This window comes from Chlamydotis macqueenii, chromosome 11, assembly GCF_036417535.1.
Source record: "Chlamydotis macqueenii isolate bChlMac1 chromosome 11, bChlMac1.mat, whole genome shotgun sequence".
NCBI classification, from domain to species: Eukaryota; Metazoa; Chordata; class Aves; order Otidiformes; family Otididae; genus Chlamydotis; species Chlamydotis macqueenii.
The window spans coordinates 23,093,475-23,109,514 of NC_141566.1; the positions used below are offsets into that span (position 1 = coordinate 23,093,475).

Genomic DNA, 16,040 nt, shown 5'->3' on the forward strand with positions numbered 1-16,040 from the left:
AGTTTGCATGCATAAAAATGCCTAATTTGCACTTGCAGGTGTCCAGTTAATGAAACTCAGACACAGAAAAACAACTAGGAAATCACGTCTCTCTGCTGCAGTTCAACCACTGAAAGCTCTGGCTGGGGTGTTTATTTCAGTTCGTGAGCTTCAGTAGAGTTCATAGAGCTTCAGCTTGAACTAGTTCACAGTCAATTTAAACTAATTAAAAAAAAAACCCAAACACTTAGGTGGGAACAAGTCTTGCTCAGACAGGTTTCAATTTAAAGAAAGAAGTCACATCCAACACCACCTGTCGTGCTAGATTGCTAAGAGGCCAAAACCCAGATGTATTCTTCACAGTTCTTTACTACTGGCGAATCTCCTGTTTTCTTTTCCTTTCTAATTAAACTGAAAGCAGCAAAATACATTATTCCTTCTCTGATTTAAGGTAGGGGATAACTGTCTTTCAAAGAGTCCAGCTTTGCCATTAGGAGATTGTATCTTCTGCTAGTACTTGCTGGAAGTTACTTCTCTCAACAAACCAGTGACTGAGGAGCTTAGGGGAGCCCTCCCTAACCCAGCTCTGTGAGGAAAGGCCACATATGATGTACGCTGCCAGCAAAGGAGGTAACCTACTGCACAGTAATGAAAACAGTTCTGAGAAATAACCTACTCCCTTGGCATACCTGGATTCCGAGAAGAATGTCTGTCCAAGACCTCACAGAGCTCAGAACCTAAGCTTGGTTAAATATAAGAAGGATGATTTTTTTTTTTCCACAGGTACTGTCTTCAAACACACATAAACCATAAAACTTAATGACTGCCCTTATCTTCCTTTGTACCATGACAGCCACTCCAAGACAAAAGAAATTATTTTGCCTTCTGTTCATTTTGTTTACTGCTATCTGAACTGTTCAAACTTTGAAACATCCTGCACTAATCTCTTCACCCAGCTGCTCTTTCCAATTCCTTAATCTTAACTCCAGCTATAACATTACTCATAATATTAATCACAAAGCTAATGCACTGACTCATACCTTCCCAAAAACTAACCCTGAAATATTGCCTGTAACTGACATCAGCTTCCATCATATTTTCCTGAGCTTAGCAAGATCCTGCAGTAAAATGAACTCCCAAACCCCTGATCTTTCTAACTCAAATACTTTAAGGTAGCATTAAAAATCACCTAATACATTTCAAGGAGATGGGAGGAGGTGACAAGCACTGAAGCTTGTCCCAGCCTTAAATCCACTCCTCAGTAACTTCTACTACTGTGTTCTCTAGCCTTTACTCTCACTAACCTTACTCTAACTTCCCTCTCTTCCCAGAAATCAGTAACAAATTAAAAGATCAGTGATATCTACTTATTTGTGACCCACTGAAGATCTTCAGTGTCTTGCAGTACTTGAGTTTTTCTACTTATTCTGTCCCACTGCCTAATTCTCTGTTCTTTGCCCTCCTTTAATTGGCACTGTTTTATATGTTTGTCACCAAGACAAAACTATCTGGTCTGTGTAACAGTAACTGAATCCAGCAGACCACAGTAGCTCTCACAATTAGGAGGGAAGGAGAATATTGGAAATATAGCCTTTTTTAGCTACAGTCAAAATGGTAATTTGTACGGACAGCTATTAAAAACTTATTTTCTGACTGGAAACTGGCCTTTTTTCTGTTCCTAATGCACACAAACTTCTATCAAACTATAGACATTACATGCATGTAGTTAGAAGAGATGATTTCTGACATAGGTTTTTCTCTAAGAGGCCTGCAGCATCTCAGTTCTGTTTGTTTGCTATTCTGATTAAGCAGACACACTGAAATTGCATTGCAATGGTTTAAGCTTCAAAATTAATTCCACTTAACATAAACATCATTAAATACATAGTCTCATCAGTGATATAAACCTCATTTAATTCAGCCAAACACAAGTACTGTCATCTGCGTTGAACCTCTGAGTAATGGATGAAAATTGCACATTTCTATGTCCTTTTTCCTGGAAAACTACCCCACTCTGCATCCTTATTTCTATATTTTCTCCCCTCATTTATCTAAAGAAATCCTCAAATAGTCTCTGTTTTTCAGACAAATGTCATAATTCTTTATTTCATTCATATTGGTAAGAGAATCATAAAAACTAAAAAGTCTGAATTAGTGAGCACACCTGGTTCTGCCACAGCTCCAAGCAGCTTCTGGCATTCTTTTGCTCAGTACTCCCTCTCAAACTGTCATATAGTGTCCTGGTTCTGGCCAGGATAGAGTTAATATTCACCTGAGCTGGGTGGAGAACTGAAGCTGGTAGCCCCTATGGCTAGGATAGTTAACTAATTAGCTAACAGCTGGGGTTAATTTACCCAAATTAGCCAAAGGGCTATTCCATCCCATCTGACATCATGCTCAGTATATAAGTGAGGAGGGTGGTGAGGGGAGCCTCCTGCTGCGTGGAAGAAACTAGGTGTGGAGATTTGTTGTAAGCTATTATACTGTATTTGTATTCTGTCACTGTTTTGTTTTCTTCTGTCATTACTGTTAAATTTACTTTTTGTTCAATCTCAACCCACGTGTTGTTTTTTTTTTTTTCCTGGTTTTCTTTTGTTTACCAATTCTCCCCCTGTTCTCTCAGAGGGTCCCAATTGGGGCTGAACTGCAACATATAGAAACACTTAACACACACTTCTTTCAATGTTTAACTACCTAGATGAGTGATAACACTTAACAAATTTTCTGCTGTTTTAAACCTACTATGTTTTTGATACACCTCCTATACTTGGATGCTTGCCTCAAAAAAAATTACTGAAATTAACTGTACTACTATGTCCAGCTGCTTCTCTTCAAGTATCCTCCACAGGATTATCCTGCAAAAATAAAGCAGAAAGAGTGTTGAGACCAATTAGGCCACCACACTTTCAGAGCTCTTTTCCAAAGCTTTAACTGTGATTGATGGAACAACCTCTCATTACACAAAGCTACACAATTCTTACTATGCACTGGAGCCCTCAACATAAGAAAGACATGGACCTGGTGGAGGGAGTCCAGAGGAGGGGCCATGAAGATGATCAGAGGGCTGGAGCACCTCTCCTCTGAGGACAGGCTGAGAGAGTTGGGGCTGCGCACCCTACAGAAGAGAAGGCTCTGGGGAGACCTTATAGCGGTCTTCCAGTACCTAAAGGGGGCCTACAGGAAAGACGGAAAGACTCTTCAGCAGGGCCTGCTGTGATAGGACAAGGGGCAATGGTTTCAAAATAGAAGGAGATCGATTTAGATTAGATATTAGTGTAAAAAATTTTTTACAGAGGGTGGTGGAACAGGTCGCCTAGAGAGGTGGTGGATGCCCCATCCCTGGAAACATTCCAGGCCAGGCTGGACAGAGCTGTGAGCAACCTGATCTGGTTGGAGATGTCCCTGCTCCTGGCAGGGGGCTTGGACTAGATGGCCTTTGAAGGTCCCTTCCAACCGTAACCATTCTATGATTCTATGAAGTCTAAATAGTTTGCTTTAGGTTAACTGCTCGGCATGTTCTGTTGTTCTTGGTGGTTTGGGTTTTTTTTTTGTTTTTGTGTATTTATTTGTTTGTTTTATTTTTAAAGCTTTACATGTGCTCCATGATCTGCTGGACTAGAGCACCAGACATCTATAGTTCCTTCTGCTTTTACAACACTTTTGGTATTTAAAGTTGGTAATTAACAGCGACCGTTATCCCATCAGCTGGAGTAACACATTTCTTCTTCCCCAAGGACGTGCTTAAAACCAATGCTGTGTCCTGCAGCGTGTCTGAGGTTTCCCATAGCCCTTCAGTGCTCTCTTTGGCTTTTCCTGACCCTTTTATTTTCTTAGGCTGCTCCTTAGCTTGAAGTTTTATCTTTACGTTCCCCTTAAGGATTTTGCAATGTGATACTATACCAGACTGCTCAAATTTGGAAAATTATAAAGGCAGAGCGTTCTGAAAGATGGCTTAGAAGAGAAGGAGTGAGAAAAAACAACCAAGCAATCAAGAAAACACTATCTGTGCATCCACCCATCATCTTGTTCACCAAAAGATGCTGGAAATTCCTTTTTCTCCAACAGGGGAGGAAAAAAAAAAAAAAGCATTTTTGCAGGAGTGGAGGGGAACACAGATCATATGTAATACGCGACGAAGCAGCCGCGTGGGGCTCAGCCACCGCTGAGAAAGTCTCCGGTGCCCTCGCTGGTGCTCGCTGGTACTCGCCGGTGGAGCCTTCCGCTCCCACATCACAGACGACCGCACACCAACGGCGAACGGCACATCGGCCGTTGCAGGGAGGCGCTTCCGGCCCTGACGCCAACACAGCGCGGATGGTTTCAGTATACAAGTGAGCCTGCGCGTGCGTTCGCGCCGGCAGCTGCCCCTGGTCGCTGCTGCCCTCACGTGCTCAAAGCGCGGAACTGCAGCCCGCCGGCCGCCACACGCATGCATGCGCAATGACGACCCGTTTGGAGCAGTACCGCGCACAACACTACCGCACAGGCGGAACACAACCTGCCAGGCGCTCGGCTGCCGTGCCTTGAGTGCAGCGAAGCACCGTAGTTACCGAGAGCACGCGTGCGCAGTATGGCACTCGATTGATGTGCACACTGCAGCCGGGGGCGTGACGCATGCGCAGTACAGCGCGACCGGCGCTGCTGCGCCTGCTGGCTGAGGAGGGGGCAACGCTGATCTCCGTGGTTGCTGCTGCTGTTCTGATCTTTCGGTAGCGCGTAAGGCAACCCGTCGTTCTCGCCACCCTCCCCGGTGCTACAGATCGGTAGCACAACAAGCCTTAGCTCTTGTTGTTAGTCCCTGTTGCCACAGGAACACGAATTGTTTTCTCGTAACTGCTTCGCGTTGCTTACACCGCAGTACAGCCGCTCGCCCTGCTGATCCTCCGCGGTGTACCGGGACAGAGCCGCGCGGACGTGCTCACTGCTGCAGGTTCAGGGCCGCGCACGATGGGCTGCAGAGTGCATGCACGCCTCGCGTGCTGCGAGTTGCGGCCTGACCCTCCGATAGCAGCAGCGCAGGGCCGCCTGCAGGACCGGGCTGCGCTCAGCAGTGAGCGCACCGGCCGCAGCGGCCGGCTGTGAGCGCTTGGTGGCGTCACTTCCCGTCGCGGTCCCTGCACTCTGTGGCCACCATGCCTCTTGGCCCGCTCTTGTGCAGTCTGCAAAGGTGCTCGGCAGCATGTTCTCGGCTGGCGCATGGGTCCTGCAGGGGAGCAGCGTGGGAGCCAGTGCGGAGGGGCACGCTCGGTGCTGAGGCCCCAAGAGCACTGGCAAGGTGCGAACACCCCTTTGGCTGGGCTTGAGCATCGGGGATTGTGGCCGGTGAGGGCGGCTGCTGCCTCGAGGCAGGGGTGCAGAGAGGGCTCGGCCCGGCCATGCTCAGTGTTGGGACACTCCTCTTCCCTGGTGTAGGCCTGTGCGTACACTCCGCTTGGCTCTTTGGACACCTTGGAGCTGTGGACAGGCCCTGGAGCTGGATTTTGGCATAGCATCTGCGGGAGGAGATCGGCTGGTGGTAGCAAGCATGCCCGAGAGTGCTGGTGAGCAACATGAAAGTTTAACTCCAGTGAAGCAAACAGATTTAAGGTACTTTTGAGTAAGGGACAATTAGCCCCAAGTTAATTCCTTGAGAACAGAGGAAGCAAGAACAGAGAGAGGAAAGGCATCCTTGGGCACTCTGAAGCTACTTCTGTCCTTGCACACAAAATGTGGGCACCAGCTAAGCCAGGTGCTAATTAAAACCGACACTGAACCTCAACGAGCCTTGTACGGCTTGTACAACTGCTCCAAAGCATAAGGATCTCCTGTCCCCGAGGTATCCACACCATACGCTGGGATCTGGATATTTCCAGTGCTGGCACAGCAGCCTGATGCCTTCTCCTCCTCTGGGACATAGTGGTCCTTCCCATGGCTCTTCTGAGATGTGAGTTCCTCAGTAAGTTCCCTCATGCCTCTTTCGGGCTTCGGCATGAGTTCTGTGCCATCACCATCTCCTCCTCTGTTGTTCCCAGGCATCCGTTGGCAGCCAGTCTGTGAGATACTTTCCAGTAAGTCCTCAGGGTGGGATTTGCTTGCCAGAGTAAAAGGCTTTTGAGGCAACATTAGTGACTGCAGATGTTGTCTTACTGGTTGTTATAAATGCTTCTCTTTCTCTCAGCTGGTACCACTTCCCTTAGGGAGATGCTGGTTGGGTGTTATAGGTGTCATAGAATAGAATAGTTCGGTTGGAAAGGGCCTACAACGATCATCTAGTCCAACTGCCTCACTGATTCATGGCTGACCAAAAGTTAAAGCGTGTTATTAAGGACATTGTCCAAATGGCTCTTAAACACTGACAGCCATGGGGCATTGAGCAGCTCTCCAGGAAGCCTGTTCCAGTGTTTGACCACACTCTCTCTAAAGAAATGCTTCCTAATGTCCAGTCTAAACCTCTCCTGACACAGCTTTCAGCCACGCATCCTATTAAGGGATCCCAGGGAGAAGAGGCCAGCACCTCGCTCTCCACGTCCCCTCCTCAGGAAGCTGTAGAGAGCAGTGTAGCCGGACCATTCCTGCACTTTTGGTGCTTGAGAACAGGCTCAGAAGCTGGGTTTTTGGGCTCAGAAAGAGGCACTAAGTGAGCTGGCATGGGGTCCAAAAGCAGCAGCCAGGGTGGCTGTTTGCGCAGGGAAGTGGGAGAGCACTGGGGGCTGCAGGGGACAGCAGGGAGTGGGCAGGGTCTGCAGCCCCTCTCTGGAGGTGGGAGCCTGGTCCTATCGGACCTCGCAGGTCAGGAGGCTGGCACATGCCAGACCGAGCTTGATGTCTGAGGTGGTTTCTGGGTGGAAGGGTGCTTTTCAGGTCCCCCATGTCCTCCTTTGAGTCCAGCTTTTTCTTCTATGCTGCCTAGAATAGTTATTAGGTAATTAACCATACAAACTATTTAATACTTATGCAATATACAGCTATGACCTTTAATAGTAGTACTGAAGTTATGACAGCGATTCCCTTATGACCTTGTCAAAAGCCCAGGCTGTTGCAAATAGCTGGAGCTGGTAAGGAGCAGGAGCAGGAGCTGAAATCAACCGGAGCTTCAGTGCAGAGCCGGGGCTTCCGTTAGCCAGAACTGTGGCAAGCGGGAGCTGGACCCAGACATGTGGTCTGCTGCTTGAAGCATGCATGAGCCACAGCCAAAATTACCAGCAGTCTTAATGAGCAGGAGCTGCAATTAGCTGGAGTGTCTGTTGGCTGGACCATGCTCCCAGAGGCCAGGCGCAGACAGGGCTGTCCCCAACGAACACCTACGAGCAGCAGGGAGGTGAGTCATCCTTCTGTCTGTGTGTGGAGGGCGTCTCCCATTCCCGTTCCCAAGGGCAGAAAGTGAGGTGGGGGTCCCCTGGGTCTCGTGGGGCAGCCCCGCTTCGAGGGGACACGGGTGAGGCAGCAGCACAGCATGTCAGTGTTCCCCTGGTAGGTGGTAAAGGGGAGAGAAACCGGCCGGTCAGAGCTCCTGGGATACAAGGCCAGGATGGCCCCGCTGGCACAATCCTCCATTGTCTTTTCCCCGCTGGCTGCGTGTGACAAGCAGGTTAGGTGTTTGCCTTCTCTTTCTCCATCGTCACTTTCTGTGTCCCATGCAGAAAATTCTGCATGGTTGATTCCATTTACTGCCAGTGTGGAAAAGCTGGTGAAAATTGCAGTTAAGAGAGCATCCCTCATTCCCAAGTTGGTCTATTGATAGTTACGAATGTTTTCCTTTCAGGTAAAAGAATGAACTTTCATGTCCTATAAATTAAGAGCTGCCCGTTACCTTCTTTAGGGTCAAGTGCCTCTCTCCTGTTGCTTCATACTAGTGTTATGGGCAAGTTGGAAACAGCCTTTTATTTTTATATGCATATCTCAATTTTTGGCAATATGTGGTGTCAGTATAGGTAATGTTTTCAGACCTAGGTGCCAGTAGCAATGTAATGAATGAAACAGGATGGAAACTGATGTTTATATTTTATTCTTTTTCTTTTTTCTTTTTTCTTTTTTTTTTTTTTATTAGAGTGGTGATGATGGGTTGTCCTGTGGCTCAATCCACCTTCTGTTTTGTGGAGCTTTCAATCTAGAACTTTTGGGTAAGAAAGTTTGTCCTTTGGAAAAAGGAACAGTCATTCATAGGATTGAGGTGTAGATTTGCAGAGTTTCTTAAGTTCATAAATGGACATAAAGCCAAATTTCACTACTCAATGTTGTTGCTGTTGGTCTTTGCTGTCATTAATTTTGCCACAGCTCTGGGAGCTCTGATTTTTTTTGATTTTTTTTTTTTTTTTTTGAGTCTCTAACACCTCTTCTCTGTGGTTGTTGGTTTTTTTTTTGGTTACCTCCCCAACAGACATTGGTCAATATAATTGAGTTGGGATGATTAAAACCACATAGGCGACACCCATTTTGCAGGTCTGAGCATTAGTTGTTGACATGTTGTCGTAGTTCAGCCCCGATCGGGACCAGACTATGCAGTCTCTCTCTCTTGCTCCCCCCACCCTCCGTGAGAATAGGGGGAGATAATATAAGGAAAACGACTCGAGGTTTGAGATAAGGACGGGGAGAAATCCTTAAAGTTACTGTCACGGGCAAAACAGACTCGACTTGGGGAAAAGTATTCATTTATTTCTAAAACTAGCAGGAGAATGAGACAGGGAACAAGGTAACTTCCCCCCACCCCTCCCTCTTCCCGGGCTTAACATTATCTCTACTACCTTCCCCTCCCGAGCGGCACAGGAGGGAAGAGGGAATGGGGGCTGCAGTCAGTTCATCAGGCGTTGTTTTACGCTGCTGCGTCATCGTCAGGGGAAGAACTCCTCGCATTCCTCCTCTGCTCCAGCGTGGGGTCCCTCCCACGGGGCACAGTCCTTTGTGAAACTGCTCCGGCATGGGTCATCTCTTCCACGGGGTGCAGTCCCTCTAGAACAGCTGTCCCAGCGGGCCCTCCACGGGCCACAGCCTCCTTCAGGCATCCGCCTGCTCTGGTGTGGGGTCCTCCACGGGCTGCAGGGGGATCTCTGCCCCTCTGTGGGCCTCCATGGGCTGCAGGGGGACAACCTGCTCCACCATGGTCGTCACGACAGGCTGCAGGGGAATCTTGGCCAGGAGCCGCATTACTGCTCTACCTCCTCCTTCACTGACCTTGGCGTCTGCAGCCGTTCCTCACAACAGGCTGGCAGATGCCTCTCAGGATCCTTTTTACATCTTATTCACTTCTCATCTCCTCTCTACTTCTTGCAGCCAGGCCGGGCCAAGTCGGGGCCCAGTCGGCTGCCCGGTGGGAGGCCAGAGGGTGAGGCCTGGAAGGCCCACAAGGCTTGCACCTCCCCCTCTCTGCTCCTACTCAGCTGCTTCACATTTTCTTCTTTCTCTTTTTTTTTTTTTTTTTTTTTCCTGTTTTCCCCTTCTTAAATACGTTATTGGAGAGGTGTTATCACGGGACATTCTGCTACCAATCGGCTCGGCCTTGGCCAGCAGCGGGTCCGCTCTAGGCCCGGCCGAGTCCGCTGAACAAAGGGGAGCGACTTCTAGCAGTTTCCTACAGAAGCCACCACCTTAGGCCCCCCCTCACTAACAAAACCAGAACACACGTATATGTCATTGGGATACAGATCACATGCACTTCATGCTCTGACTACACAATATGCTGAGACAGAGATGAGCCCTGAAGAAAAAAAGAAACCAAACAAAGAAAAACAAAGTCATTAGATGTCATTAGATGTTTTATGTGGGTTTTTTAAAAAAAGTGCAATGTTGACTGGTGACAGCCCACAGAGTACTGGTGCTGCCTGAACTCTCCTTATTTCAATCCTCTCTCATGGCTGCTATTGTCATAATTTTAGAAGAGCAATTAAGTTACTTGGCTGCGTGAATGTGCTGGTAATAGTAGGAAGGAAAATGCTGGAACCGGTACTGAATAACTTGTCTCCAGGTAGAATTTCTGAAGGAAGAACTACTGTAACAGGAAGCAAATACCAAGTTAGCAAAAATTTTCATGTCAAACGCTTCAAAATTCTTATTGCCAAATGTTTGGCTAGATGTTCCAAATGGCTGTTTCTGGGATTGAGCATATCCCTGTTAAATCTAAGGACGGTCTAAACCTGGGAGGGGACTCTAAGCAGCTTTGGTAGCACAACTGCAGTTTTAGATGATCTTGACTGTAGAAACGGCCTGCAAAAAACTGCTCTTTTTTTTTTTTTTTTTTTTTTTTTGGCAGCGAGGCATTTCAGAAAGTCAGATCAGTTGCTGTAGTCTTTAACATAAATATTCTACTTGTGCTGTATCAAACGAGGAAGTCTCGGCTGAGTCTAGGTTTGGCAAAATGGATGTAGGTGTCTGTGTCTGTCCCCTGCCTGTATGTAGGAAAGTGAATCTAGTGAAACTGAAGGTGCCACTGAGTCAAAAAAAAGCACGATTTTGTGAAGAATGCAAAAGCTCTAGGGGTTGGTATCAACAGCTGTATCAAAGGTGCTGCAAGATAGTTTTTTCTCCAGTCAGTTGTAGTCTTGGCACACCTTCCCCAAAAAAGAAAGCTTTAGATGCCTACCTAGCTTAATGCTAAATGTTTTTTTCCCCCCTATCTGCTGAATGTCTGCTGCCAGCATTTCACCGTGGTCACTCTTTCTTCGGCCATGAAAGTATGAGACAGATGGAAAGGAGCCGTAGAGGTCTGCAAGTACAAGGTACGTCTACAATGCGTGACTGCATTTTTCCTCAGAGACTTGTAGCATGGACTTTACAGTTAACATTAAGAATGTGGTGATTCTACTTCTATAGCCTTTCAGCTAAATATTTAGACACAAATAACAAAGATGAAATGAAGTTTGTTGTGCATGTTATGCCTATGGAAAAGTAATTTGTATATTGTGGACAAGGGAAAAAAAAAAAGCCACCCGATTTAGGGCAAGTTGGTGTGATCCAGCGGGAGACAGAGGGGTTATGGCTGGGGATTACATGTTGTGGGTCCGTTGTCTGGCATGTGTCATCTTGTGCACGTTATGCCAGGTGAGTTATCTGCTGTGTGTTATCTTGCGTGGACCCCCTGCCGTAGGTCATCCCTATGCACGTCTCTCCTATGCACCTTTCTACCCACACATACCCCCTGCCCTTGCACGTTGATCTCTCCCTCGTATCTGTCCCCGCCGTCCTGCTCTGTGTGTTTCTCTGCCCTCCCAAATGCTTTTCACTAAAACATCTCCCTGTGCAAAGTTTTCCCCACCTGTTTGGGTTTTTTTTTTTTCTGTGTTTTGCCTGTTGCAAGCCCTGCACTCTGGTTTTGTGTCCCCCATTCCCACTGCTTCAGCCCTGTTTGACGCCCCACTTTTTGGCACTGCCTCCCCATGACCCCTCTGCTTCAGGATCCTCGGGGTGCTGCCTGTGTTCCCCAACTTGCCCAGTGCCCCCCACCCCCAACTTTTATGGAGATTGTTTCCATTCTAAAATGAAAACACTCTAAATGTTTTTATTTGAAACTTACAAGTGTGTTCATTTGTATCAGTTGCATGTCTTGGGTTTTCTTTTGCTGTATTTTTTTTTTTGTTCCACTTTTCCTTACCAGTAGTGGTTGTTTTTTTCCTTAATATTAAACTGTTTTTATCTCAAGACCCAAGAGTTGTCACGTTGACCTTTCTGAGTCTCTCCCCATCCCACAGGGTCGGGGGCAGTGAGCGAGCACAGTTGCTGGCTGGGGTTAAACTATGGCACAAGGTCAGCTGCAAGCCCTGCCTGGCTGATGCTTTAGGCTGTCGATGTCATTCCTAGTGTCTTGACAGTTTGTCTTTGTTCATTGTCGTTGCTTTTTAGTGCCTTTTCCTCTGCTGTTCTGGGCAGCAGTGGTTGTGGAGCCGCTCCAGGTAGCCATTCTCTCAAGGGCAAGGGGGTGGCAAAGCCGCAAGCTGGCGTGCAGTCCGGTCGGATGAGGGCAGCCACCTATCACTGTGGATCGGTATTCTGGAAGATGTATCTGAAGACCGTCTGACCAGCAGCTGCCTCCCGCTGCGTGGAAGAGAGAGCCTGCCTCTCTGGGTGAGGAAGATCCTGTTTTGAAGGCCGCAGCAGGCTAGATCGCCGAAGAGCGCCGCAGGGTCTGTACACATAATTTAAAAAGGGGGCACGGTCAAGTACTGGGTGAACGAGGCTACGTTTCTAGGGAGCTTTGTCTCATAAGAGCTGTAACGCGTCCCCCTCTTTTCTTAGGTTGGGGACAGACAAGCAACTGGAGTGACAGAAGAGGAAGGGAAGAGAGGAGAAAGAAGGGTCTGAACTGGCAAACTCTCCCTGGAGTGCCGAGAGCTGCGGTGAGTCCCGGGCCCTCGGGGCCCCTTCTCCCCTCCTCTCCATCCCAGGGCCTCCTTGGCCCTCCCCCAGCTGCCTCTCTTTCCCTTTTTCTTTCTCACGCTGCTGTGATTTTCTTGGCTTCCCTGTATCTCTCATCTTTTTACATTTTTCTGTTTTTCTCTGTCTTTCTCTTTCCCCTTCTCTCTCTTCTTGTACAGCACCCTTTCTTTTTCTATCTGGGCTCTTGTTCTCCCCTCTCTCCTTCCTTTTTTCCACCCTCTGGCTCTGTCCTGCAGCCCATCACTGTTTTTTCCTTGTATTTCCCTTTGTGCCGTTCTGCATCCTTCTCTTTTTTTCTTTGCAGTTTCTCTGCTCTGTTTTCTGGCATTTGTTTCCTTTCTGTGCCTGTACGTGCCGCTCTGAGTCCCTGCCTTCCTGTCTCTCTCGTTTCTTCCCTTTCTTGCTTTATCCCTTTGTCTTGCTTGGTGTTGCTGTTTTTCTTCCATTCTGCCTCTCACTCCATCCTGTTCATCTCTCACTGTCTCTGGGCCTTCATGCTGTTCCCTGGCCCTTTTTATTAAGTTGATGTGCCTTTGTAGCTCTTTCAAGATCTATCTTTATCTCTCCAACCCCTGTGCCTTTCACAAGTGCGTGCTCTCTCTTTCAATGTTTTTTTCTTCTGTCAGTCTGTTTTGCTCCCTGTCTTGTAGTTTCTTGCTATATCCCTTTGTCCTGATCCTTGCTCATATTCATATTCTTCTCTGTCCTGCTGTCTATCCAAGGTTTTTTTCCCACCCCCATCTCCACCTGGCTGCTGCCGTTTTTTTTTCTCTGCCTTCTCCCTTGTCCCTCTTTCTGTCTCTTTTCCTTGGTGTTATTTTTCCCCCCTATTTTGTCCTGATCTCACTCCTATTTTTTTCCTCTTTTTGTCCTTTTCCTCTGCTTCCTTCCACTTTATTGTCTGTTTGTTTCTTTCTCTGTCCCGTTTGCTCTCCTGTCTTTTCTAACTGTACTCCCCTGTACAGCTGGGTGTCTCTTCTTTCCTTTCTTTTTCCCTCACTATTTTTTTTCTTTTCCGGTATCTCTCTCCCACTGCCCATCACAGTTGACTTTTCCTCCAGAGCTGTTCTGCTCTCTGTCCCTTTATTCTCTCTCTGTCATTCTGTGCTGCTCTCCGTGGTTGTTTTTTCATTTCTCCGTCTCGGTCCTGCAGGCCATTGCTTTTTTATTTTGCGTCCATTCCCGTGCCCTGCTTTCTGTCTTTGTTTCTCTTTGCCTTTGTTCAGCCTCCCAGCATTTTTTCCTTTCCCATTCCATCTCTCTGTCCTGCTCCCTATCCCTCTTGCTGTCCCAAATCTGGGTTTGTTTACCCAGTGCGCAGTACGCCAGGCTTATGCACAGAGCAAAGGTATTTATTTCTGTAATTTCTGCACAGAGATGGGTGCTAGGGGCTAAATCCACAAAGCTAGCCCACCTGCTTGTAATGCTCAGTTTAAATTCTACATTCTCTGTCTTGCAGCTCCACACTATTTGTTTCCCCTCCATCTCTCTCTGCCTGCGGCTCCCTATCTGTCTTGTAAGCCGTCACTGTTACTTTTTTGTTTCTCCATGTCGCTCTGTCTAGCTTTCCAGTCCCCGTTTTTTAATTCTTCCCTCTTCCCTGTAGGCCGGTCCTGTTCCTATTATTTCACATTGTGTTCTGCCTGGTCTTCTGTCCCTATTTATCCATTGCTCCCTCTCTGCCCTGTGAGCTGTTTCTCTGGCCCTTTTTATTTCTGCCTCTCTCCCTGTCTAGCTCCCAGTCTCTGGTTTTTCATTTCCTCTATCTATGCCCTCTAGCCTGTTGGTTTTTTCTCCTTTATCCAGCCTGCTGTCTCTGGCTCCCTGATGCACCTGATTTACAATTCTGCCCCTGTTCTTTCTGTATGCATTGCTATACTGTTTGTTCTCCAGCTCTCTCTTTTTTCAGTCTCTTTGTCCCTATTTCTTAATTCTTCCCTCTCTGCCCTCTAAGCATGCAGCTGTATGGTTTGTTTTGTGTTGTCCCCTTGTTGTCACCTCTTCTGTCCAACCTTTGATGTGCCAGCTCCCTTTCACTGTTGTTTCACTGTTGTTTCATTCCTCCCTCTCTGCCCTGTTCTTGTTATGGTTTTAGCTTTCTCCATCTCTCTTGGTCTGGCTTCCTGCACCTAGTTGTCTTAACCTCCCTCTCTGTCATGCTGCCCGGCTCAGGTTTTTCCTGCATCTCCATCCTGCTCCCCGTCCTTCTTTGTTGGTGTCTGTCCTGCTCCCTCTCCCTCTTTCTGCTGCCTCTTTTCCTCTCTCTCTGCTGCTTCTTTGCCCACCTCTGTCAGGCTCCCTGTCTTTCTCTGTCCCCATCCTTCTCTCGCTATCCTGTTTCCTGCCTCGTGCTTTCTCGCTACGCCCCTCTGTCTTGCAAGCTGCCTCTTTTCTCTTCTCTTGTAGTGTTCTGCACCCTGCTCTTTGTTTTTAGCAGCCTCCAAGTCTGCCCAACAGCCCAGTGCTCCAGGACACAGCCGACTGACCGTATGTTCCCTGCTGAACCAACAAGCGTAGCTCCTGGAATGACTTGGCAGTCGTTCCAGGGACACGGAGAGGGGATCGGAGGCTGCAAGCTCCAGAGCTGACTCGCTGCTCGGACTTATGTGCGTGACTGAATAAACACTTGCTGTCTCCTTTGACTTCATGGCTGCGTTTCTGCTTCCTTTGTATGGGGCCAGGGGCTGTGAAGAGCCCAGGGGAGGAGGTGATGCAGTGTGGGGGTCAGGCGATGGCCCCCAGTTCCTGCCGGGCTCCAGCTGTGGGCCGGGGCTGGAGGAGCCCCAGGTGCGGGCTGTGAGGGTGATGGAGACGGCCCCTCCCTGTAAAGGGGTGGGTGCTGCTGGAGGGGCTGGTGCTGCCCTGCCCCGGGTGGCTGTGGAGGGGCCAGTGCGAGCCATGGGGGGAGTGGAGCGGTCGCTGAGTGCCGCTGGGCTGCGGCTGCGCCTGCAGCGATGGAGAAGGTGAGCGGGAGCCGGACCGGCGGGTCCCGGGAAAAGCCGGGAGGAGTGCGGCCGTGCCTGCGGGGAGAGGGGGGCGCCGACCCAGCCGGCGGGGTCTGTGTCGGGTGCAGCAAGTGGCGGGGAGTGGGGGTGCCGCGGCGCGCTGGAGTCAGCGGCGGGGGCTGCCTGCAGCTGCTTTGGGGAGCCTGAGGCTGCGGTGGGCGGAGGGGGAACGGTGTCCCCGCAAGGAAGGCTGCCTTCCGCGGCATGCTGGGAGGTGTAGTCCCGGGGTACAGGGCTTGCGCTCGGCCGTGACGGCTCCGCGGAGCATGCCGGGAGGCGTAGTCTTTCCGTACTCGGCTGCCGGGCGCACATGATGTGTTTGCCAGTGCACGGCAGGGACATGTAATTTTTGCTGCCAAGCCACTGCATTGCTCTCGGCGTAGTCCTTGTTACTCCCGCGGGCCCCGGTGTATTTTTGTTCCCCGTTTCGTGTGGTTTTCTGCGGGCTTTCTGGCGCCCGAATAACGATAAACCAGCTCGGACGCTGCGCATGCGGAGCGTGGCGCTCCGCCGTGCTCAGTGCTGCCGCCTGGCGAAGCAAACCCGGTACTGCAGGTGAGCCGCGCAGGCGCCGCCGTGCTGCTGGCCGCTGCCCGCCCGTACTGGCGATGCGGTGCTGCGGTGCGGTGCCGCCGCGCTCGTTGCTGCCTCCCGGTAACGAAACGCCGCTGCCGCCCCACGTGCGCGCTGCCGGCGGGCGCTCGGCGCGCAAAG

The 16,040-nt window shown here is 49.2% G+C and overlaps 1 protein-coding gene and 1 long non-coding RNA gene across 8 annotated transcripts; both read left to right on the forward strand.

Annotated features, from left to right (window-relative positions):
• The first annotated feature begins 4,580 nt into the window (after window positions 1-4,580).
• Window positions 4,581-5,519, forward strand: LOC147599442 (uncharacterized). Its single transcript, XR_015259709.1, has 3 exons — window positions 4,581-4,695; window positions 4,775-4,909; window positions 5,392-5,519. It is a non-coding gene; the product is annotated as an uncharacterized LOC147599442 (long non-coding RNA).
• A 1,581-nt stretch (window positions 5,520-7,100) lies between these two features.
• On the forward strand, window positions 7,101-14,963 carry LOC147599443 (uncharacterized). Of its 7 annotated transcripts, none has more exons than XM_086756479.1 (8): window positions 7,101-7,276; window positions 7,433-7,546; window positions 8,006-8,078; window positions 10,587-10,667; window positions 11,637-11,691; window positions 11,788-12,072; window positions 12,181-12,281; window positions 14,728-14,963. In XM_086756479.1, the coding sequence occupies exons 1-6, from the start codon at window positions 7,214-7,216 to the stop codon at window positions 11,960-11,962; spliced, it is 561 nt and encodes a 186-aa protein (XP_086612605.1). In that variant the 5' UTR covers window positions 7,101-7,213; the 3' UTR covers window positions 11,963-12,072; window positions 12,181-12,281; window positions 14,728-14,963. The 7 variants fall into 7 exon arrangements, 6 of the variants coding, with proteins under 6 accessions (XP_086612605.1, XP_086612603.1, XP_086612606.1 ...); XM_086756477.1 differs by having other exon boundaries at window positions 11,788-12,068; XM_086756480.1 differs by having other exon boundaries at window positions 11,788-12,068; window positions 14,756-14,963.
• Window positions 14,964-16,040: the final 1,077 nt, after the last annotated feature.